General features: G+C 43.4%; 1 protein-coding gene across 4 annotated transcripts in view; it reads left to right on the forward strand.

Annotated features, from left to right (window-relative positions):
• Positions 1 to 24,631, forward strand: part of HHAT (hedgehog acyltransferase) — a 309,652-nt gene that overhangs the window by 140,310 nt on the left and 144,711 nt on the right. For all 4 annotated transcript variants that reach the window (XM_077763160.1, XM_077763159.1, XM_077763161.1 and 1 more), the window contains one exon: positions 22,498 to 22,533. In XM_077763160.1, coding sequence (XP_077619286.1) covers positions 22,498 to 22,533 — 36 coding nt within the window. The remainder of the gene's footprint in view (positions 1 to 22,497; positions 22,534 to 24,631) is intronic.

A 24,631-nucleotide genomic window follows, 5' to 3' on the forward strand; every position in this document is an offset into this window, starting at 1 on the left:
TGGTCTAGATAATGTCCATAATACAAAGTGGAAGAAGTGATATTACTGGATGTATTTTTACTTTCTAAGTTAACTTAGAGTAAGTCCATTATGGCCAGCTCCCTGAAGGGAGTGATTTTTATTATATGTACTATACATTCCAAATGTACTGCATTGTGAAAGTTCAGTTAAAAGGGGATTAAAGACATAGTAACCAAAATAGGATAATACAAACATAAATCCATTCTATAATATAAATCTATTTCTATAGTAGAAGGATAAATCCATTTCCCCACAGAGCAAAAGCTGTGTTCAGAATGCTGTGAATTTACAGTTTAGAAAAAAACTATTAAAGCCTGGTGGCAAAATGGGATTGTGGCTGAACGGCAGGCTCATCTTTGAGGAGAGGGCTAATTATTTTTGTAAGACTCAGCATGAACTAGGTTATGTCAGAGGTCTGTGAATTTAAAAATTCTGATTTTCTACCTGTACGTTATTCATTCGAGGAATGATAAACCCTATTATTAACCCAGGCCTGATTTCTCTCAAAGGAGAGAATGGAAAAGTGCTTGACTGCTTTGGAGTCACCTTTAATCTGGAACATTCTCACAGCCTTTCTGTGTATTTTATGACCCTGAAGAGTATAGTTCTCCCTTAGTTAATAGAACATTCTGCATTTTTACTTTGATGTTTCCTTGTGATTAGATTTAGATTATGTGTTTCAGGTAGAACTACATAAGAAATGTTGTGTCCTTTTTAGGATATCATGTCTGAAAGCACACCATGTCCAACTATTCTTGTTAGGCTAATTTTCATCATTCTGAAAGGGTGTTGCTGATTCATCTACTGTATAGTTACTTTTTTTTTTTTCTTGCAACTAATAAGGATTCTGTGGGAAGCATTCTAAGACCATGAAAATATCCTGCTCTTTTTCAATGTTTCCACCTCGATTTAGCATTTTTGGATGATCCTTCTCTGAGCCAGTCTTTACTGCTGATGGCTCCAAATGAGGATTTTCCAACTTTGGCACTTGGCATTCTGTAAATAAGAGCCTTGCCCCCATTTAAAAAATCTCTTTATTATCTGTATGGTTGTACCACTTCCTATCTTTCAGAAGTTTTCTAATTCATAACTGTGCTTAAGTGTTTAGTGCCCAGGTTGCTCCAGTCTTAGCCAAGGGAAGCCCCATCAACCTGACTTGGACATGCTCAAATGGTATTTGGGCATCTGTGTAGATCCTGTACTGTCAGTGGCTCTTCTCTGTGACCCCTGAAGTGTCTCTAAACAAGTTCAGGGTCTTGGCTGGCTATGTGAAAAATACCACTAATATGAGGTTTTTGGAGCTGCTTTGTTCCTCGTTGAGCCCAAGCTTGTACCTCAGTATATTGCCTCATGTCCAGTGCCTACCAGGGGAAGGAGAAGAGAGTACATGAGGATGTGGATGAGGAAGGAGAAAGAAAAAAGAAGTCAAACTTCCTTCTATGCAAGCGTGGGCCCAAGACCTAGCGGGAGTGAGAATGGAGAACATGGGATGTCGAGTCGCAGAATCTGACCACTCCAAGGCAGTCCTTCTTTCTGTGGGCTGAGGATCAGGCTCCAAAGACTTGTTCACTAATCTACTTTTGGTCAGAGCTATGGCCTCATCCTTGTCATTGTAGAACAAGGCCCATTTCATTTCGCCCTTGGGTGCTCCCAGCAGAACTGACACGTGGATCTCCTCCACCAGCAATGCTTTGGGTTCCAGGGCCATTTGGCCCATGGGAGCTCACACTGCATGGCCTGTGTCATCTTGTATCTCTGGAGAACATTTGATAAGCTGTACTATTGTGGCTCAGTTTCCTTTAATGCTAAATGAAGGAATAGGATTTGGATCTTTGTAAGATCCTCTTCAGCTTCAAAATTCTCTAGTTCTGAAAATTGAGGTAGGAATTTTATGTGCATGAATTAATTTTCTCTCTCACATATTTGTCCTTCCCCATCAACCCTACGTATTCTACTTTTGTGTCAAGCAAAATAGCCACTTTATATGGATTATCTTCTTTAATGATTTTTTATCACCCCAAATTATCCCTAACGATAGAAGTATAATCAGGATGTTAGTTAATACATTTGCTAGCTATAACATAGGGGTGTGTAGATACAGAGTATTCTCACAATAGAGGAAATGAATTTCTATAATTGCCTATTAAAGACCATATTTCTGAGTTCTTCCTAGGATTACATTAAGTTAATGGTTACCCATAATGAAGCCACTCCAATCAGTTTTTCATTTCTTCTTCACCCATTCTGAAGAATTATCCTGGAGATGTTGAAAGTGCTAGTCACATCATTAGTAATTAGAGCTTTTATCAAGAGACTAGGTGCTTTTCTAAGTGCTCTATCTGTGGCCCAGTGTTCTTATCTGCTAGACAGTGGTAAGGCCAGGTGTGCATCTGTTTTAGTGGACAGTCAGGGTCCATACCCAGACCTTCATGATGGGGCAAGAACAGTGTTTTCTATAAAATCACACCAACTACTGAGTTATTGATTATAGATAATTTGCCCCCAGTATTTATAATTTATTTCTCACAGTACTTTTTCTGTAGTTTGTGTACTTAGAAAGTTAGGGGCTTCTACAAAGTCAAAAGTCCGGGGCATTCAGCTTAGAAATCACTGTCTAAGGTCAAGCCTCTTGGTTGTCTTCCTGCTGGCTTTGGCCACAGGCAGACAAGTGTTCCCTCTCCCATGTCATTAAATCCTGCACAGGCTGCTAGCCTAAAGGAAAGCTTGATTTGCTAATTACACTATAGTTTAAAAGCCTCTTCAGCCTTATTCCAAAAGGAGGGAAAAGTTTGCCTCTGGAGAATGAAAAAGAGATATAATGAAGTCCCCAGTCTATATTAACCTAATGCCATATCATTATTTTGAGTTGTTTTCACTGGCCATTCTTCATACTTGTGGTGTAGCTTTTTGAGTTTCACTCCTAGGAAGTGCATATTCTTGGTGTAGAGGGACAGGATGTGGAAGAGGATGGAAGGGAATGAGCCTGCCGTGCCCTACATCTGTATGGCTGGGAAATAGCTTGGGGGTTAGCTCAGATGGCAAAGCAGAAGGTTTGTGGGTAGATAGAGGGGCTCAGGACCAAGGGAGAGAAAAAGGGAATTATGTAACTTTGAGGATGAGGTAAGGGAGGCTATGCCCAGAATTAGTTAATACTTAAAAATAATGAAAAGCAACCAAGAGGGCTTTTTTAGCAATGGAAGTGGATGAGCATGGTTTTCTGCAGAGCCACGTGGCATCTATTTTAGCTTTTTCCTGGGGTATCCAGTTGAAAAACAAGGATCAGGAGTGTTCAAAGGGAGGTTCATGGTGGTTGTCCTAGAGCACTGTCCTCTTCCACTTTCATTTTGACAGGAAGGACATGTGTCCTGAGTGCTGACCTGAGTGATAGATAGTGGATAGTGAATGGCCTGTAAAAGAGGTCCAGAATTGCTGGAGAACCTGACAGAGGTACATAGTAGTTCATGATACAGAAGGGACATATATGAAGGTCGTCTGGCTCTTCCTTTCTTTCTTCTGGGTGAATGCCCTTCTGTCACATGTCTATATCACAAATTCCTCTTCTCTTTCAAGTATTGACTCCGTTGTCACCTTCAAAATGAGGCTTACCCTAACCTGCTTTAAAAAATTTTTTTAATGTTTTATTTCTGAGAGAGAGAGAGAGAGACAGACAGTGTGAGCAGGGAAGGGGCAGAGAGAGAGAGAGAGAGGGAGACACAGAATCTGAAGCAGGCTCCAGGCTCTGAGCTGGCTGTCAGCACAGAGCCCGATGCAGGGCTTGAACCCATGAACTGCAAGATCATGACCGGAGCCGAAGTCGGACGCTTAACCGATTGAGCCACCCAGGTGCCCCTCTTGCTTAAAATGGTAGCCCACGTCCCACCCATCCCCCTTAGCCTGCTCTACTTTTTCTTCTTTCTCTAGTGCTTATGCCCTAATATACTCTATGGCCTACTTACCAATAATGTGTGTATGGTTTCCTTCACTCTCTGTTGGAATGGAAGCTCCATGTTTGTCTATTTTAGTCACTGGTGTATTCTGAGCACCAAAACAATGTGTGGCACATGGTAGATGTTCAGTTATTATTTGTTCAATGAATGAATGAAATGAGTAAAGTATAAAACATTTACAGATAGCAAATAAGCCAAAGTGGGGTCTTGGAGGAATTCCATTATCGTTTGGTATAAGAGAAAAAGGAAATTTCCATACCTAAGTGGACAACTGAAGCAATTCTTTCCTGAATGGTTTATGATAAATTTTGTCAACTGGAAAATCCTAAGTAATGGGTTTTCCACCAGTGCTTGTTCTTTTAAGATTCAATCTCTTCAGTAAAAGTCGTTATTTTGATATTACTCACTTTTGGTACAATGAGATTTGAATGCTGTGTAGGTTACTTAAAATGTGATGGTTTTGCGAAAGGTTGTGTTATTGTTGCCGGATAGTTTCTGCTGGCTTTGAGGAGCTGAGTGGGAAGTTGGGAGGTTAGCCAAGCAGAGAGCAGGGAGTGAAAGAGAAGAAAATAAACCCTGGGGCAGGGCTAAACTGGGCTTCTTTAGGAGGAATGACTGAAAAGTCACTCTGAGGGCCTGTCAGTTTAACTACATAATTGCTCTACATAATTAAATACATAAATGTTGAGGAAACACTGATTAAAGCATCCCTGAGAGAGAAGCAGGTCTAATTGAAGGATCTTATTTTGTGCACCGTGACTCACTGTGTTTTTAACTATCCCCACATCATTATTTTGTGCTTTAGCCTCCTCCAAGTGTTTTCTCAGTTTCTCTTGACCAGGGCCTCTTTCTTTAATGTTCTTTTTCTACTCCATAGCAACTGACATTCAGTGTAGTCTTGGTAACTATCAAGCCCCGTGTTTCCATTTCTTATATGGAGCTTATAAAGCTGAGATTTTAGGTCAGGCTGCCTACATGCTGATTATCTATAAATCCAGGAAAACTGCCCATAACCATATGAAGCATGGCACACATCCTGAATGCATGTCCTTAGTTAAAGAGGAGCTGAGCAGAAAGTTATGCACGCTCCTCCCATGTTACTTCCAAGTCTTCTTCCCCAGGGGTTTATGATGCCACTCTTTGGAGAAGAGTGTTACCTCACTTACTGTTACTTCAAATTAGCTAAGGGGTCTTATCTGTAGGGGGCATGGTCCTTAAAGATTTTTGTTTTAACACAGAGCCTCTACTAATGACTGAGATATAGAAGGATGCAAAGAACATTATGAGTCCATTTTAGAAAAGACCGTAATCTACAGAAGTCCACTATATATCTGAAACGCACTGTTTTGAGATCAGGTACCCAGTACCATGGCTCCACAATCAGCTCGGGTTTGGCACCTGAGCTTTGCTCCCTGGTGTCTGATGAAGGGCTCTGTACTCCAGGCACACAGCCTTCAAGTTATATTGGGCCTGAAAAGGGTGGTGGAACTAGTAATGGCTTAGGAGAGGAGAGAGAGACTTGTTAAAACCAGGGAACACTCTTGCCTTTAACACATTTGATAGGAAAAAAAGGCACTTCTAGGCATCTCAGAGAAATTCCAGTCCCCAGCAGGTACTCTGCCAGATATAACAATCACAGGTTTAAACGAATAGAAACATGTCTCCCCTGATGCCCTTGGACATCCCCATTTGGAGTTGAAACACTCTTTCACAGACTTGGTTCTCAGGAGAATTGTCTAGGGGAGGGCCCTCGGGATGTGAAAACTGACCCTCAAATATCAAACTTAAGAATTTTCATATTCACCCAAGAGATGGTATTCTGGCCAAATCAAACACCTCAAGAAATTTCCCAAGTTTGACATCTGGGCATGTCCTCAGGCAAAAATCCTTAATGAGACTCTTAGAACTTATTCTCACAAAAGGCATGAAACAAGGGCTCACCGACCTCATGGTGGCATTACACTAGAAATTTAAGTTGAGGTCTATGGCATTTAACCTGAGTGTCCTGTCTTAATTTTTGTTAGGGGTAATCTCAGTAATGGAGAAAGATTATGGCCAATTCATCTAATAAAAATATTACATCATAGAGAATTTTACTTTCAACCTAGAAAAATACGTAAAATACAAAGTTACAAAACTAATTTTTTCATACCAAAAGACAAAAATAACACACTGTAAAGATCACCAGGCCAAAAAAAAAAAAAAAATAGTGCTTCATGTAGAAAAAATTGAAAGCTCAGACATGTGTTTGAGCTTCTTCATTATGCAGCCATCTCATAAAACCTGCCAGGCACAATTAAGAGAAAGTTTTATTTATTTTGAGAGAGAGAGTGTGCGCGAGCAAGCGCACATGTGTAAGCCGGCGAAGGGCAGAGAGAGAAAGAATTCCAAGCAGGCTCCATCCACACTGTCAGCACAGAGCCTGACACGAGGCTTGATCTCATGAACCATGAGATCATGACCTGAGCCAAAATCGAGAGTCAAACACTTAACCAGCTGAGCCACCCAGGTGCCAAAAATACACCATTTTTATGGGGTTAAATATAATCCTTGATTGAAAGTGGGAAGAAATGGGAAGGAGCAACGACTTTCTATGTGCCAAGTGTTCTGTGACCGCAGTCCATGCTGGCTCAAGCCTGGTTCAGGTCGATCTCAGAAGGACTGCCAGCATCTCCTAGAACTGGCCTCCCGCCCTACTCTTCTCCCTTCGTCCTCCTTACCTTAGGCAAGAGTGGGATTTTTCTGGAAGGCAAATCTCTATCCATCATTCCTTTGCTTAAAACTGTTTGATGGCTCTCTGGTGCCCTTAGGATAGACTACGAACTCCTGTGATAGACAAGCACGCCCAGAGAGACAGCATGGAGGCAGTGCTTCCACTGTGGGCTCGGCGTCTCGCCTCCTGGTTTAGAATGTTGCCTCAGCTACTTACCAGCTGAGAACCCTCAGGCAAGTTACTTACGTCTTTGGGCTTTAGCTGTCTCAACTGTAAAATGGAGAAGATGATGATGATAGTAACATCCTGATGGGGCTGTTGTGAGGATTGGATGAGTTCTAATACTAAATATTCATTACTATTATGATTATTTATTTTCTGCTCTCCATTTGCTTCTGCCTCTGTACCCTTGCCCTATGTCATACCAAAGTATCTGAGGATACCTTCCCCACCTCCTTTCTCCTAATGGGACATATTATCTCCTTTTTCTCTTTTTCTTTTTTTAACATTCATTTTTGAAAGACAGAGCAGCAGTAGGGGAGGGGCAGGGAGAGAGGGAGGCACAGAATCCAAAGCAGATTCCAGGCTTTGAGCTGTCAGCACACAGCCTGACGCAGGGCTCAGAGTCACAGATTATGAGATTGTGACCTGAGCCGAAGTTGGACACTTAACCGACTGAGCCACCCAAGCACCCTTTCTTTTGTCTTTATTTCTTATAAACTGTTTCCTTTGCCTGGAATGCCCCTTCCCTCTTTCCTTTCCCCTCTCCCCCTCCCCTGACTATCTGTATCCTCTATATTTACCCAGTACATCCTCTGGTTAACTCTTCCTCAAATGTCAAAGCTCAGGTCAGGGCTCCTTTATCCTGAGCAGCCTACCCAGATATCACTCTGTACTGTACAAGCTCCCAGAACTCCTGTTCTTCCTTCTATCCTGTCATTTATCACACAGTACATTAGGTCTTTCCTTATGCTCCTTACCCCTGTGAAAGAGGGATTATACCTTGGTCATTGCTACATAATTATTGCTTTTTTACTGTGTGCTTATGAATGGATGGATAGATAGGTGGATGAAGATCAGAGACAAGTCAGTGTGATCTAGTGACAGGGAACCTCCCAAGGAAGTCTATTTGGTCATAATCACAATTGCACTAAATCTACCTGAACATACAATCACTCCGTCATGTTTTCTGCTCCGTCACTTGTCCATATTAAATTAATCTAGTCCCCAGTATTATTCCCTCCTCATCTTGGTTTGTACTCTCTAAGCTTGCTCCTCTTTGTCAATCTCTCTTTAAAGCAGGCACTTGAAATTGAGAATGACCCTCTGATGTGGTCTAGTGAGCACAGAGATACATTATTTATTCTTTTGTTTCTCTGCTAAAGCAGACAGATGCTAGATTTGGTTTGTTTGGTTGTTTCGTCCCACAATTGTGTTGGTTCTGGAGCTCAAGGTCTAGGATGACTGCAGGGTTTTTGGCCTGAGGGGCTGGAAGCATGGAGTTCCCCTCAACGGAAGGGGAAGGCTATGGAAGGCCAGATGCAAGGGGCCATCAGAACTTTAAGTTTGGATGTGCTGAGTTTGAATTGCTCTTAGACATCCAAGTGGGGATATTTAAAAAAATTTTTTTTAATGTTTTACTTATTTCTGAGAGATAGGGACAGCATGAGCAGGGGAGGGTCAGAGAGAAAGAGAGAGAGAGTCAGAAGCAGGCCCCAGGCCCTGAGCCAGCTGTCAGCACAGAGCCTGACGCGGGGCTCGAACCCATAAACCGTGAGATCATGACCTGACCCGAAGTCGGATGCTTAACCGGCTGAGCCACGCAGGCGCCCCCAAGTTGGGATATTTAAAAAGGCAAGGAGATACATGGGTCTGGAGTACAGGAGTGAGGTCCAAATTGGAAATACCAATTGGGAGTTTTAAGCCTATCGATAGAGACTTGGCGGTGAGACCACAGGAATGAGCATATAGAGACGAGGATCCAGGACTAAGGAGCCTTGGCGCTCTGACAGCGACAGTTTGGAATCAGCAAAGGCATCCAAGAAGGAGCAGCCAGTGAAGTCTGAGGAAAAGTAGGAGAGTGATATCCTGAATGACTAAGTGAAAATCCAGGATGATACTTACATAATAGATTACAAACTTAAAATGTTACCTATTACACATTTATAGTAAGGTAAATGTGTACTAAATATTTAATGTACATCTGTCTTTATATAGGAATATAATGAGACATTTCTATAATGGATTGTATCTGGGCAAATACCAGGAGTTAGAAGGCCTGGGTGCTGGGCTCAATTCTGTTGTTCTTAGTTCTTCAACTTCAGGCAAATTAAATAGGCTTTTTTGAGCATCCTATTTTACTCATCTGGAAAGTGGGATCTTAGTCCTTGCCTTACTCTGAGTTATGTGAGAATCAGTTGAAATAATAGATATGGATATGGTTTGTTAGTACATGCTCTTTATCTCTATGTATATAAATCTTCACAAGTGTGTATGTATATACATATGTATATATGTATATACATGGAAATCAAGATTTTTTATTAATATAAATTATTATAATTAATAATATATATTAATTAATATATATTTTATTAATATATATGATATATTATTAATGCCTACTGAGTCATTTAGGTTATGACCTGTTGGTAGGTCATACTCATTTTAGTGAGTTGCAAACAGCTTTATGAAAAATGGAGAAGAGAAAATACCACTGTGAATTGCTCAGAGTAAATGTAAGGAAGGCTTCTTGAAACTTTTTGCTTCTGTTATATACCAGTAGAAGTTATCTACTTCTGTGTAGCAATTACCCCCAAAACTCAGCAGTTTAAAAAAACAAGCATCTTTTATTTCTGGGGGTCAGGGGCTGCCGAGCTGGTTAGTTTGACTCAGGTTGAAGACAGGCTGGCCACCAGGGCTGTAGTCACTGGGACCTGCTTCCAAGTCTCCTGTGGCTGTTGGCAGGAGGCTCAGCTCCTGGCCACATGGGTCTTTCTTGTGTTGCTCATGACATCATAGCAGGCTTTCACCACAGTACATGGTCAGAGAAAGAGAACAAGAGAGTGTCCTGCCAGATTTTACACAGACCAATCTTGGTATGATGGGAACCACACCTAGGTGTGAATGCCAGGAAGTGGGGACCATTGAGGGCCATCTTGGAGCCTGGCTACCACAGTCTTTCTATATTTGTGAATGCTGGGTTGAGATATGAGTTATATTTTTAAATGTGGGTCATATAGGAAAAATGTTTAAGAAACACTGCTCTACAGTATCTAATCCTGGGCCCCGTGGGGCAGGGGTGTCCATTAGCTCGTGGAAGCCTATTTATAAAGCAGCTTTGCTATTGATACTTTCTACTCCTGTGGTTAATTACCACTGACTCTCAGATCATGGATATCAACACCAGTGAGTTTTACAATGAAATGGTACCATGGAAGTCTAAATGGGCTGTGTGGGGACTGCTTATCCCTAAATAAAATGATCCTGCTTTAGTGTCCTTTCATGGTTCCCCTGTCTGGTTTTCGTGGCTCTGTATCTTTGACCTATCTGGTCATCAGACAAGTCCGTCTTCTGTTTGTCAGTTCCCACTTCAGATCTGTGGCCATGTATTCTGCTCAACTGTGTTGTTTGACTCAAGTGTCTCATAGTATATAGTACATAGGCTTCTGATAGTAGTTATACTTCCTGCCCCTCCTCCCCCCACCACTTGTTTATTGGCCTGTAACTGTGGTCTAGGTAATGAGCTTGTGGAAAATTGAAACCTTTGTTTGTAAAGAGGAAAATTATAAATATAAAGGTGTACCTACTTAAAGGAATCTTATAGAATAATTACCGACATGACTTTTTATGTAATTTGATATACCCTGCTATGAAAAAGAAATGTTTTAGCTCTTCCAGCTGGTATTATTGGGTTTTTTTTTTTTTTTTTTTTTTTTTTTTTTTTTTTTTTTTTTGTTAGAGTAAGGCCATTCTCTGGTTTTTTCCTTTTCCCTTCCTTCGGAAGAGCTTTTCCAAACGGTAAGCAAATAAATACCTTTTTTCTTCTCACTTTTCTGACTGATGGAACCTGAAGATGATGACTATAAAAGGGCAGGCTGTGNTTTTTAGAAGCATAAGTGACTGAGAAAGAACAAACTATCTTTGGGGTACTAACAGGCTCTAAGCAGGCTAGAAGTTTCTAGTTAAATAGTTAAGAGACCAGTAGAAAGCACAGCACTGAGTAGAAATGTAAGGCAACTGGCTTTTAACTTCAAACTGTGGGAGTTTCAAAATGGAGTTGCTTCTTGGGATGAAGTGGCTGCTACCAAATTATTGGAAGCCTCCTGGCTTGGTGTTTATTATTTGTGCTTCAGAATGCTCATGCATGTCAACCCTGCAGCCTTAGGTCTATTCTGACTAGTTAAGATCTTGGTGACTGAGGGCTCTTCCTCATCTGCCGGTCTCAGGGGAGGACAGGAGGACTGTCACTCAGTAGGCTCCTGGGGATAGAGGACCTTTTGTTCTCAAAGAGGCACTCCCATAGCATGCTGTGCTTACTGTAGTTTTTAATTTATGTATCTGTTGTCCCCCTAAGCTAGAAGCTCATGCAGGCAGAGACTGTTCACAGCACCTGACAGTATCTAGCCCAAGGTAAATATGATACTTATTTGTTGAGAGGAGGAAGTTAAATTCTTTATTCTCGTGAACAGGCTTATGTTCAGAAGAACAAGGTGTAATATGCATACGATGCTACTTTTAGTAGCATCTATGTTCCTATTAAAGGTTGTTTATTTTAATTTTTCTTAAGATTTGTCAACTTTAAAATGTTGGAGACTATTTACAATGTAATTCCTATTTTTTTGAAATAAGATCTTTTTTGCCTTTGAAGCCCATCTCATTTTTGGTAACATCCGAAAGGAGAGGGGTCTAATTTTCATAACACAGATGCTCACCGCTGCTGGCAAAAGCCTGAGTGAGCAGTTTGAGGACTGCTGAGCTTCAGACCTTTGAAGATCCCTTTAGGTCCCAACCTGTACACGCCGCTGCAGGCTAGATTCATGGTAGACCAAGCCAAACTGTCAGTCATAAAATGACTTCTTCCCTGTCCAGAATGCTCTCTGAATAAAGAACCTCTAGTGAGATTGCTCTAGGCTTGGCCTCTTGCTCTGGCTTTTGTATTATAAATATGAAAAACAAAAGCAAATGTTTCCCTGGTGGTTTATGAGAAGCCAAGAGCTTTTGAGTGTGTGTGTGTGTAAGGTCTCTTCCTTGCAGTGGCTTGATTTTTCTTTGCTGGCTCTGCTGTGCTGATCAGACTTATACAGTATGCTCTGTTCAGCTCTGGTGAGAGCGTTTGTGTCCTGCTGCTTCAAGCCTTGAGCCTTGTATGGTGACACAGCCCCCAGAACTCCATCCCCATCTGTGTCCCTGCGGTCTCTGCACCTGCATTGTGCTCCTGCCTTGTGATAGGGGTTATTCTCCCACTGACAGATTGTTGCTATATGACCGCCTTTGTTTTGTTCTTCTGGATTTCGGTAAAGAGAGCTTAAAGAAAAGATAGTTATGTGCACTTTGATTAGCTAGTGTCATCTAGGTGAAAGAGATGCTCAAGGAGAGACTAAGAAGTTTTGCTAGTAATTAGTGAGTGTAGGTGAGGCTGCAGACATTTGGAGACATGGTTGTTTTAAACTCTGGAATCTGATTATGTCCTGGAGAGTCAAGTAGAGTGTAAATACAAAAGGGCATTCTTATCAAGGCTCCGAAATACAATGGGTGTGAAAATAAAACTGAGGAGGGAAAGGATATAATTTAGTGAGAATGATGCTAATACTGAATTTATTTTAAAATGTATTACTAAGTATCACTTAAATTTTTTTTAATGTTTATTTTTGAGAGAGAGAGACAGAGCATAAGCAGGGGAGGGGCAGAGAGAGAGGGAGACATAGAATCCAAAGCAGGCTCCATGCTCTGAGCTGTCAGCACAGAGACTGATGCCGGGTTTGAACTCATGCACTGTGAGATCATGACCTGAGCTGAAGTTGGATGCCCAACCCACTGAGCCACAAGCTTCCCATTGGGTATCATTTTTAGATATAATGGCCATTTTTTTTTGAATTCCAGTTATAGTAAAGAGTTTTTGGGTTCCCTGTAAAAAAGAAGGAAAAACCTATATACCTCACCTCCATTAAAAACACACTTGAATTTTGTGTCTGTCTTTTCAAACTAGTTGGTCTTGGATTAGTAACAGTGGAAGAACCAGATGTTTGACTCTTCCAAAGGGCAAAACTGGATCATTGCCATGGCCCTGTGATGGCAATTTTTCCAACCATAGCGGGCAGTTCATCAAACACTGTATCATGAAGGGTCCCTCACTGTAATGTGTATCCACAAGAGAAAAGCTGTGCGTTGGAATGAAATTTTAATAACATGACTGATTGGAAACATGTCTGTACAGAGAAGACCTTATCAACCATTAAGATTGTGTTTGCATTTGCTTTGTGTTAAATTTTTGTGACCTGGTGGCATTATTATGGGTAAGCATTCACTTAATTCCTCGGTTCCTAATCCCCAGCTTTTTGATGTCTGACCTACTTTGTTGTGTTCCTGAGCACTGGTATCTTGGGCCCAGTGTAGTTTATAAACTGAAGCTGAGGGCTCTGTCTCTAGAGAGCCTTTCCTGAGGGGAAAGGTACAGGTCAGCTACTACTGTCTGTTTGGAGATAACTGAGTAGCTGGGTTGTCAGAGGTGGCCGGGGTGGGGGTGGGGGGCAGACTCCACAGGACCAAAGCCGTAGCCGCAATCAGAGATGCGGAATTTTCCCCTGTTGTCTTGCCGCTTCCGAAGGTTGCCTCGTGGGCATTACTGCTGCCAGTGCTGTCCAGAAGAAAGAAGAGCACATCTGTCACCCGTCTCCTGTGGCTCTGGAACCAGCTCCCCTGTATTTCAGTAACACCTTAGGCTCCAACTCGAGTGACATTCTGTGGGAGCCACTGCCAGTTGGCTTCCAGTGGGAGGAGCCTAAGCACTACCCATTTTCCTCTCATGATAGCTCTGCTTCCTGTTCTGTTAAAATTCTTGCCTCCACTAAATCTTCTGGCATCTGCACCCATCACCTTCCACCAGTGGAAGATTTCTCCCCAGATAAACAAAACACAACCTCGTTTGTCTTCTCCCTTTGTGGCTACTACTCTTCCCCCTCCTCTTCAGAACCAAAGTCATTGGGCAAGTTATGCAGATCCCACTGTCTCTGCTGCTTCCCCTTTTCATTCCCTCTGCCCTTGGCTCTTGTCTGGTTCCCATTTCCACCACTTAGTGAGACTGCACTTGTCAAAGCTGCCAACGACCTCCATGTTGACAGGGATGTTCAGGGGAACATCCTTGTACATGAAGACATGAAAAGCTAGATGAACTTGGACTCTTACCTTATGGTGTGCACAAAAATTAACTTAAAATAGATCGAAGACTGAAATGTAAAAGCTACACTTAAAACTTTTAGGAGAAAACGTAGGAGAACCGTCTTGAGGACCATGGATTAGGCAGAGCTGTCTTACATAATGATACCAAATACATGGTCCACAGTCAAAAAAGCATGATGAGTTGGATTTTTAAAAATTCAAAAGTTTTGTGCTTCAAAAGGTACTTTTCAGAAAATAAGAAGACAAGCTAGACTGAGAGAAAGCACATTCAAATCACCTATCAGATACAGGAGTTGTTTCTGGAATATACACAAGGGTTGGAACTTAGCTGTTGGATCGTAAGCATCTCTTGTAGTCTCTGACCTCTAGAAGGTGCTTGATACATGTTTGCTGGATGAATGAATACAGAGAGCATTAATGCGCAGTTTGGAGAAGGGCCTTTAGGAACTTCATAAAGTCTGAGGAGGAAAGAAAATAATGTTGAGCATTTGTAGAAGGTTTATTATGATCCACTTCCCAGTATGTTTTGTTTTTTTGTGTTTGTGTGTGTGTGCCATAGGTATTATTATCTCTGTGCCACAAAACTGCCATTTGGAGCAGTGATTTCTTTTTTTTGGGGGGGGGAGGGGCACGGTCAAATACTATTTAGTGAGGTAGCTGGAGCACAGACCTTGTATTTCTAATTCCACGTCTTGGGAGATGTAGTTTCTACTGTAAATCTTTTCACTCTTGAGCCCTTTATACCTGCAACTGGCACCTTCTCTCCTTTCCTTCTCCAATACTCAGAAATGACCAGATGTCTAGGCTTTTATGCTACTTTCTCAGAATTTTCTGCCTGATAAATAATCCGATGGCAGACACACTTGTCTGGTGAGGCAAAGAGCATGTCCTGTGACACCCGGCGCCATCTTGTACAACGTTTGCTTTTTAGATCTTGTCCTCATGGGCTATGGTTCTCACTTTCTACTTTCCTGTCAGACTTTGATATTTCACCAAATGTGCTTTGGCTGCCACGTGGGGTCTTTCTGGCCTAAGTTCACTTTCCCTTTTTCTGCTTCCCCAGCATTGCTTTTTTTTTTTTTAAAAAAAGTTTTTATTCCAATTCCAGTTAGTTAACATGCAATGTAATATTAGTTTCAGGTGTACAATATAGACATTCAACAGTTCCTTATGTCAGCCAGTGCTTATCACAATAAGTGACTCCTTAATCCCCATCACCAGTCATCTCTCACCCCCTACATCCCCACCCCTGTATCCATCAGTTTGTTCTCTATAGTTAAGAGTCTTTTTCTTGGTTTGCCCCCCCCCCCCCCCCCCATTTGCTTATTGGTTTGGTTTTTTAAATTCCACATATGAATGAATTCATATGGTATTTATTTCTCCTGATTTATTTCACCTAGCATAATACACTCTAGCTATATCCACGTCATTGCAAAAGGCAAGACTTCATTATTTTTTATGGCTTAGTAATAGTCCATGGTGTGTGTATATGTGTGCGTGTATACACACACCACATCTTCCTTATCTATTCAGTTGTTGGACACTTGGGCTGCTCCCATAATTTGATTATTATAGACTACTCCCAGCACCACTATTTATTGTTGACTGTCAGCAGGCTCTGAATCTCAAACTGATATGCAGCGTAGGTCCAGACAGGCCCAGACGGTGGAAGGGACGTAAGAGTGAGGGCTCTGCACAGGCACCCTGCAGGCTTTGTATCCACGTGACTTGCGCAGCCGGGGATGGGCGTGGTCTAACATGGTGCCTGTTAGTACGTGCTGTCATCAGGAAGCCTGCTGCCAGGACTGTCTGGGATGTCCCCTGAAAATAAAGATGCCAGTTGAGACTGAGAGGAAGGCAGTGTTGTGACATGTTGAATGACGAAGTAGGGGCTTGGGGACTGTTATGCTTGGCTCTGCTGCCAGTTGTGGAACCGTGTGTCACATTACCTCACCTTTTTTATCCTCTTTCCCAATCTGTCAAGTGAGGAGATCAGCTTAGGTAGACTTTAAGGTCTTTTCTGTTTTCTGAATTTAAGTTAGGTAGCCCAGCCAGGACTGGTCAGGCCTCCTTGAGTCTGGGTATCAACTTATTCTCCTAGGGATTTGATTTGGTTTTTACTTGCAACCAAGTCAGTTTCATACTTCTAGGCAGTAATGTGAGAGCTAAACTCTGGCGGCCCACTACTCTGACCGACAGGTCTAGAGATGAGAAACTGTGAGGGCTGTGGGTTGAAGAAGTAGAGCAAGGGCTGAGATCTGAATGCGATACTTCATACAAGCACTGCCCTGCACGCCACATGCTAAGTGGCCGTAACAGCTGTTATGGACCTGGAGCCCAGAAGGCAGGCAGCCTGGCAGAGCAGAGCAAGTCCTGGAACCACGTGTAGGTTCTGCTCCGAGTTCTGCCAAGGAGATGCTCTGTGGGCCTGACGGTCCTCTGCCAGCGCGGGGGTTGCTCTGGGGGTAAACACTCCCGCAGCACCACTGTGTCAGGCGCGGTGAGCTTAATTCCGGTGCCCTGTGGGTCTCTACCGAGGACAGCAATCATAATGGTAATAAATAAGCCATTGGGGCTGCTGCGGGAGCATTAGCCCAGGCACGGTTTGTGAATCTGCTGATGGTCATTAGACCAGAGCTGCTGCTGTGGAAGGGAGAGTTCCGACTTGGAGATGCTTCCTGAAAGTGACTAGAACGGAGACTCAGAAGCCTGAGGCTAGGCAGACTCTTCAAGGTCATCCATTCATTCCAGCTTTCTGTGTGGTGGTACAGTCTCCTCTGAATACCCTTGTAACTCATGCTCGAGCTCACCCTGTGATGGGAAGTTCACAGCTGTATTAGAACATTGCAGCTTATTCAAAACTCTCTTTTTATGTAGCAAGCTGAAAGCTGCCTCCTGCTGCTGCTACCAGTTGACGTGTAGACAACAAAACTTCCGTATCACATCCACACATGAAAGACTTGGTATTTTTGAATTCTGGAAGGAATCAAGAATAATATGCACAAGGTCACTGTTTCTCATGTCTCTTAAGGAAATCCTGCCTTACCGTGGGCTGGTAGCTGTGAAGAGATTATTTTCTTAGAAGGTGATAAGAAGTACTGCGCTACACTTTGATAGACATCTTATTTCAGAAGAGAAGCCCCATCTCCATCTGTGGGTATTTATTTTATATATTTACACATGGTAATTGGTGTATTAGGTAGCTGCTTTGAGCATCTCTATCTCAATGTCCCGTGCTTGGTGCCAGAGTAGACAGTGGCCTTGGTGCCTTATTACAGCACGTCATTCCCATGTTTGTCCACTCGACAGGTACTTACTGAGGATCTGCTTGGTGGCTGCCTCTGGTTCTTGCCCTCATGGAATTTGAAGTCCATTGGGGGGGGGGGGTACAACATTTGTTATCAGTCACACTGTATTGAACTTACTGTTGACTCTTCCATCTCTTAACTAGACTCAGCTTCCCTTGAAGTAGGGGCTCTGTGCATTACTGATTTCTCACTTCCAGGCACATGATAAAAATTTGTTAAAGAAGTCAGTGGCTGAGCACAGGAAAGGAGAAAGCACTGACTTTGACGCTTGGTACTCTGAGCTAGCTCCTGACTTGGCCATTTACCTGCTATGTGATCGGGAATAAGGACATGAGGCTTTACAAAATAGGGATCTATTCTGGCAGGTGGTGAGGACTGGAAGAAGGAATATGCAGAAGGCCTAGACCAGTACCTGGCATATAGTTGTAAAATTTTTAAAAAAAGCATATTTTCTTGTTTATTCTAGTTCTCTAAGGGGCCTTTTATATCTGTACAGGAAAGCTAAGTTAGAAGATATCTCTGAACTTCATGGGTCAGCCCATGTTTTGAAATTAAAGACACAGCCCCATCCTGAGCCCTTTGGAAGGAGACCATATCAGCTTTACCATGGTAAAGAAGAGAGGAAGGTTGAAAAAGTTCTGGATGTGGGTGGTGGTGATGGTGGCACAACAGTGTGAGTGTACTTAATGCCACTGAATTGTATGCTTAAGAAATGCTTAAAATGGAAGTTTATGTTATACGTATTCTACCACAGTAAATTCATTAAAAAGATCCCAAACCATTGCCACGATTTACAGTTCTTCCAGCAGGGCAGCCATTCTCCAAATTAAACCAGTCACAGACCATCGTCATTTCATCCGTCTGGATGCAGGCCACCAAGCAGACACGGCCTGGCTGAGCCTTTAGGTTGCCTGGTGTGGAGTGCAGGCTGTGAGGCACTCAGCTGGTTACTCCCCCCCACTTCCTCCTTCCCTCCCTCCCTCAAAGAGCAAGTCTTGGTACTCATCCACAGAATCCTGTCTGGATCCATCCCTGTCTCTCCATTCTGTTTCTAGTGTTTGCATCGGGGTGAGTCCCTGTCATCTGTCACCTAGACTGCAGTGGCTCCCTGCCCTGCTTCTGTTCCTTTCTCTTCGGGACACCCAAAGTACTCTTTTTGATACATAGATCAAAGCATACCATTAAAATGAATGAAATTTAAACAAATGAAAATTACAGTGTTCCCCTGTTAAAGACCCTCTCGTGATTCCCACGGATTTTGAAATGAAGCCCTAACCCTTGGGTACAGCCTTTTCAGATCTGCTCCCTGCCCCCCTCCCCTGCTTCAGCTTGTCCCAGTCATGCTGGCTTCTTCCTTTCCTCCAGCCTCCGCATGCCTTCCCGTCCTGGGGCTTTTCCCGTGTGTCCTGCTGCCTGCAACACTCTTTCTTGGTCTTGGCATTGCTTGCCCTTTCTGACCATACAGATCTCCACCTGGATGCCACCTGGCCAGAGAGGACTTCCCCGAGCAGCTGTGTGGCCTGCCCCTTGGTCCTTCACCTTATGTGAGCTCTCTAACCCTGGCATTATCTTCTTTATGGAGGTGCTTGTTTGTCGTTACCTCTTCTACCTAAGAGGTGGGTGCCGCGTGCGGTGGGGCCCTCGTTATGTCCTTCCACCTAAGATGTGAGTGCTGCACGTGGTGGGGCCCTCGTTATGTCCTTCCACCTAGGAGGTGGGTGCCGCGTGCAGCGGGGCCCTTGTATGTTACTCTCGCCTGTGTCCGCAGGGCTGGACCAGCGCCAGGCACGCAGAAGGCTCTGACAAAATATCTGTTGTTTGAATGAATGAATGAATATCAACACAGATGAATTGTAGCAAAGGAGTAAGACGTGAATACCTGTGAGGAAGTTCCCTTTTCTTCCCCTTAGATTTTTCTTGGTGCATTTTCTGTTGCTGATCCCCGTCATTGACCTTCTCCATTCTGTTTGTTTCCAAGTGACCATCAACTCATCGTAAACCTACCTATCACACAATGCTTAAAGACACCCACCTGTAGCCCCAAATTCCATCCATGACCAGCCACACATGCACAAGAAGAACTGTTCTGAAGCACCACATGTCACTATCCCTGACTTCTATACATTTAGGAGATACCACGGCGACAGGTGAAGCTGGGCCTGCACTAGTGTGTGCTGGTACTTCTTAGTGAGACGCCAGTCAGGGCAGGCAGGATAGGACGATGCCTACCCCGCCTGGTGGCAAGACCCGCTCCCTGCACTGCCCGCCGGTTCTCACATGCAGCTGCAAGGCTCTCTGAGGCCTCTGTAGAACCATTGGTCTTCCTGCTCCTCTGCCTGTTTCCGGAGTTCTGTTCCTGTCCCTCAGCTTTCCAGCTGTATTACCCTCTACCCTACTGTTCAGGCCCTTGCTGTGCCCTGGATTAAGTGATCTTTCTTTCTGGGCTGCATAGTGAGATCTATTATGTCCTTTTGATGAGCCTTCCTTCTCCTACTATTGGGCTTATATTAAAACAACTCTTAAAAATTGGAGGGAAGGAGATTACTATTTATTGAGTACTCATGGTATGCTAAGCTCTGTATTTATGTTCTATCACCTAATTCTCAAAACCCTCCATGAATATGCGATCTCCGTTTTCCCATGGAGAAGCTGCAGCCCAGAGAAGTTACATAACTTCCCAGAGCCTGACTTGATTCTAAGACTCAGGGCGATAGATGGCTGTGGGGCAGCTGTGCCCAGGGAACAGGGGGGCTTGCCCGGGGCAGGGCAGCCATGGTGGGAGAAGCAGAAATCAGGGGAGGTGGGAAGGCACTGGTGCTGAAAATGAACAGTCATTTTCGATGTGTAATAATGAGATGCAGTGAGAAACTGCTTTTAGTGGGAAGAGTAAGCAGTTCACGGTTTTTGGGACCCAGATTGACTCCCAGATTTGACCTCTACCAGCTGTGAGCTCTGCAAGTTACTTAGCCTCTCAGCTTTAGCTCCTGGAACAATGAGTGGAGATGCCAGTTCCTGCCTCACCGGCAGTGGCTTGTGCATGTGGACACCAAACATAGCAGTTGCCAACCTTCTGGATCCTTAATAATCATTTCTGTGAATATTATCAGATTTTTCATTACTCCCTCAAAGCCTTTTGACTATCCCACCACCGTACTGTGGTTCTCTCTGATCCCATCTGTGTCTGTCTTGTGCTGTGATTCCTGCAGCAGAGTCTGATACTTTTCTTTCTGTAGCTGATGTAATGGAAAAGGCTGAATAGGTTTTGGATGAGTGAAGGAAACTGAAATCTTTGTTCTAGTCTATATATACGTGTATCTCCCACATTACAGATCCTGGAGAACTTGGACTTGCTATCTGTCATATGAATATTCACTTATGTGGCTGAGGAACATTGCCTTGGTTTTGGTTGAGTGGAGGATCGCTTGTTTGTTTGTTTGTTTTAAATCTATGTGAAATACGATTGTAGGCAGAATTTAGCATCTCCTCAGGTCAATGTAATATCATCCGAAGCAAATCAGCCAATCCCTCAGGTATATCTCCCTTTAGAGCTCTTTTCAGAAGACTTCTGTGTATCTTGATTTCAGTTTTCCTTGAATCATGTAATGCTTCAGGTAAGTGACACAGTGAACTTTGTTGCTCTCTTGTCTCCTACTCTGTCCATGACCTGTAAAGAGATGCTTGAGTTCACAAAAGAAGCTTGCCATTGAAAGGTACCCAGAGGCATCCTACTTTAATGTCAGTAAGCATGCGCTAGACAGCAGGTGAGGTGAGGCATGCTGGGAGTTCCAGGGTCAGGGGTGGAGCTGGAAGCTAGGGACGGTCAGGGCCTGGGCAGTCGGACCCCACTCTAAAGCGAATTTCTGTGTCTGTTGCTCATTGTCTGTAGGGACAGAAATAATTCGGGATTTACTCCGGCAGATTGCTAACCCGGGAGGCCAGTCTGTTGGGTGGGACACAGTGACCACCTTCTAGGTGTTAGGAGTAGTGATTATGCCTGGTGGACAGCAGCCTCACGGTTCCAGCCGCCCGGCCTTTTTACTCACAACCACACCCAAAGGTGAGAGGACGACACTGGTTAAGTGGTCAGAGGTATAGGGGGAACAAATGTGCTAATTAGAGAAACCAAGGCAATGCCATTCATATGGACTAAGCCAGTTTGGGGGTGTCAGGGGAAGCTGTGTGTGAGAGGGTGCACCACTGCCCAGATCTTACTGGTGGGAGGTGCCTGGTGTGAGAGGCCCGGGCACAAGGGCAAGCTTACCAGCAAGTGCATGGAGCTGCTCTCCTCCCTTCCTTCCCAGGGCAGACCAAGCTGTGGATAGGGCTGCTCTTTGGTAAAAAGCTCCAGGGACGGGGAGACCTGGGTGGCTCAGTCAGGTAAGCATCTGACTTCGGCTCAGGTCACGATCTTGCAATTTGGGAGTTGGATCCCTGCGTCAGGTTCTGTGCTGACAGCTCAGACCCTGGAGCCTGCTTTGGATTTTGGGTCTCCCTCTCTCTCTGCCCCTCTTCTGCTCCCACTTTCTGTCTCTCAAAAATAAATAAACATCAAAAATTAAAAAAGCTTCAGGGATTGCAGCCAGGAGGAGCATGAAGGACAGCTGACCCTCCCCCACCCTGCTCTTACCTTTGGCCAGCATGGTTTTGTATTTGTAAAACATAGTGCCGTTTATTTTTGAGTAAGTAAACATCTAAGACAACTAGTGTGGTAAAAGGACTCACCTATTGGCAAAGTGGCAAAATCTACCCTATGGTTTTGTTTTGTTTTTTCTAGAGAAATAGCGTAGACTTACCGAAATACTTTTGCTATCCTAGAGCAGTGATTCTGCATCAGAACCGCCTGGAGGGCTTGTCAAATCTAATTGCTGGTCCGCGGTCCCCAAGGTGTCTGAATCCGTCTGCCTGAGGTAGGGCCTGAGAATTTGCGTGTCCAGCAAGTTCTCAGGTAACGCTGCTGTGGCCGCTCCAGGGGCCATACTTTGAGAACCATAGTTACACAATGATTGATTTATTCACCATGCTCTGAAGGAAAATTACATGTTTTTGGTCAAGTCCGCCATTGCTGCACATTTCTTTTACTGATAGACTTGTCTTTGTCTTCTTTGAACAGGTATTTTGACGTTGGACTGCATGATTTCTTAATCAGGTAAGCCCATCATTTTAATTCTAGATATCATTGAATAGCATTTTTATTACAGAAGACTGAGATGAAAATAAAATCCTTTCTAAATATCTTGTTAAATAATGACAATTTTATACTTGTAAACACACACACACTACTAACATTATGGTGTGTTAGGCCTCCAGGAATTGCATGCAAAATTGTCCTTTTTTAAAAAAACAAATCAGAGGAACTTCTGTTTAAAGTGGTTTATCGCTGACATGGTAGTTTCCGGAAAGCATGGGAAAACTTGTTCCAAGTGCTGGGCTGCTGGGAAGACAAATAGAAAAGTGAAGAGACTCAGCTTGTATTCATACCTTAAACAACCCACTTAACCAATTATTTCTCCATTGAATTTAAGCTTTTAAAGTTGAATCCACTGGTTGTTTTATAGTCATGCAGATACAATGTTGTTCATAATTGGAAGAGATTACAGATGACAGTTTATATCCTAGTGTATTGGTGATTTTTACCAGAGTTGGCTTATGGGGCATATTAATTCCAAAAAGCTATTAAATCAAACAGAGGTTAAATGGAAATATACCAGAATATTAACAGGGCTGGTAAAAATTTGCATGATATTTTTCTGCTATCAACTTTGCTGTATTTTCTAGATTTTTTGTATTGGGCATGTATTCTAATAATGGTGAAAAATGATCGTAAAAAAAGCTTGTCAGAAAGGCATGTGAGAAGCAGTAATGGTTTCTGAAGGACTGTAGGCTCGTGATTACAAGAAACTAGAAATTACAAAGGGTGATTTACTTTCTGCAAATAGGAGACTGTAAATGCTAATTCTAAGAGTGTGCTAATACATAGATGCAAATCACATGTGATTTCTGAGTAGGTGTTGCAGTGGTTTAGCTCTCCACGATGCAGGGCCGTCTTTCTGTGGGTAAGATGCTGTCTGAAGGGAATGTGCATCATTGGCATCACTCTGATCCTAAACCCACAACATTTCCTTTGTGCTGCATCACATCCAGTGGTGTTCCAAGAAAGGCCACCCATACCTTGTCATTTCTCCATGGCTGCATCCAAAGCATTCTCCAGGATATCACACATAAATGGTAGTGTGTTAACTACTACCCTTGACCCCTTAAGGTAAACACATTGTAGCAGGAGGGATGAAAGATCGGCTTTCACCGAAAAGGCGGGCGTGAGGATTCTGTATGTAAACTGATGAAAACAGTCTGGGTGCGCTTCAGAGAGTGGTTTGGATTTTTGAGTTGAGGTCTTTGGTACTTTGTCCTGCTACCATGCCACTGTTCACGTAATTCCTTGTGGTGCATGCGAGTTTGTACTTTCTTATTTTCTCTAGTAACTTCCTTGAGGGCAGGGAACATGTCTTAGTCACCTATGATACCTATGATTAGATTGTATAGAGTCAACCTTCAACAAACATTTGTGGTTCGAGTGAATGGAAGAAATGAAGCAGAAAGGACAAGGAGGGCAAGGATTAAGAAGCAGCTATTTAGACATGTATTCAACAAAGGATTATTAAGCCTGTCGTGTGCCACTGACTTGGGTATGCCTGGGAAAACTGCTATGAGAAAAGCAGGCTTTTGGTTTAAAGCTTTCCCTGAGATTATCACTTGCCAGACTCATGGTGTGAGGGGCCTTGAGGTGGGGCGAGGGGTGGTTTGCCTCTGGGACCCCTCCTGCCTTTCATTTTTCTGGGATCCAGCCACGTCCCTTATGTTGGGTGCGGAGGAGGGAAAAGGAGGCAGCTCAGTGTTTTTTTTTTTTTTTTTTTACATTTATTTATTTTTGAGAGACAGAGTAAGACAGAGTGTGAGCAGGGGAGGGGCAGAGAGAGATGGAGACACAGAATCTGAATCAGGCTCCAGGCTCTGAGCTGTCAGCACAGAGCCCGACACGGGGCTTGAAGCCACAAACCCGTGAGATCGTCACCTGAGCTGAAGTCTGGTGCTTAACCAGCTGAGCCACCCAGGTGCCCCGGCAGCTCAGTGTTTCTAATGTAACTGGTGCTGGGATCGCCTTGTCCTGGTGGGAGGCCCTTCGGGTAGGTACTGGTGAGATGCTCTAGTTAGTCACCTTAGCGTTCTGTGAACCCAGCAGAAGTGGG

Source organism: Crocuta crocuta, unplaced genomic scaffold (assembly GCF_008692635.1).
Source record: "Crocuta crocuta isolate KB4526 unplaced genomic scaffold, BGI_CrCroc_1.0 scaffold3, whole genome shotgun sequence".
Taxonomy (NCBI): Eukaryota; Metazoa; Chordata; class Mammalia; order Carnivora; family Hyaenidae; genus Crocuta; species Crocuta crocuta.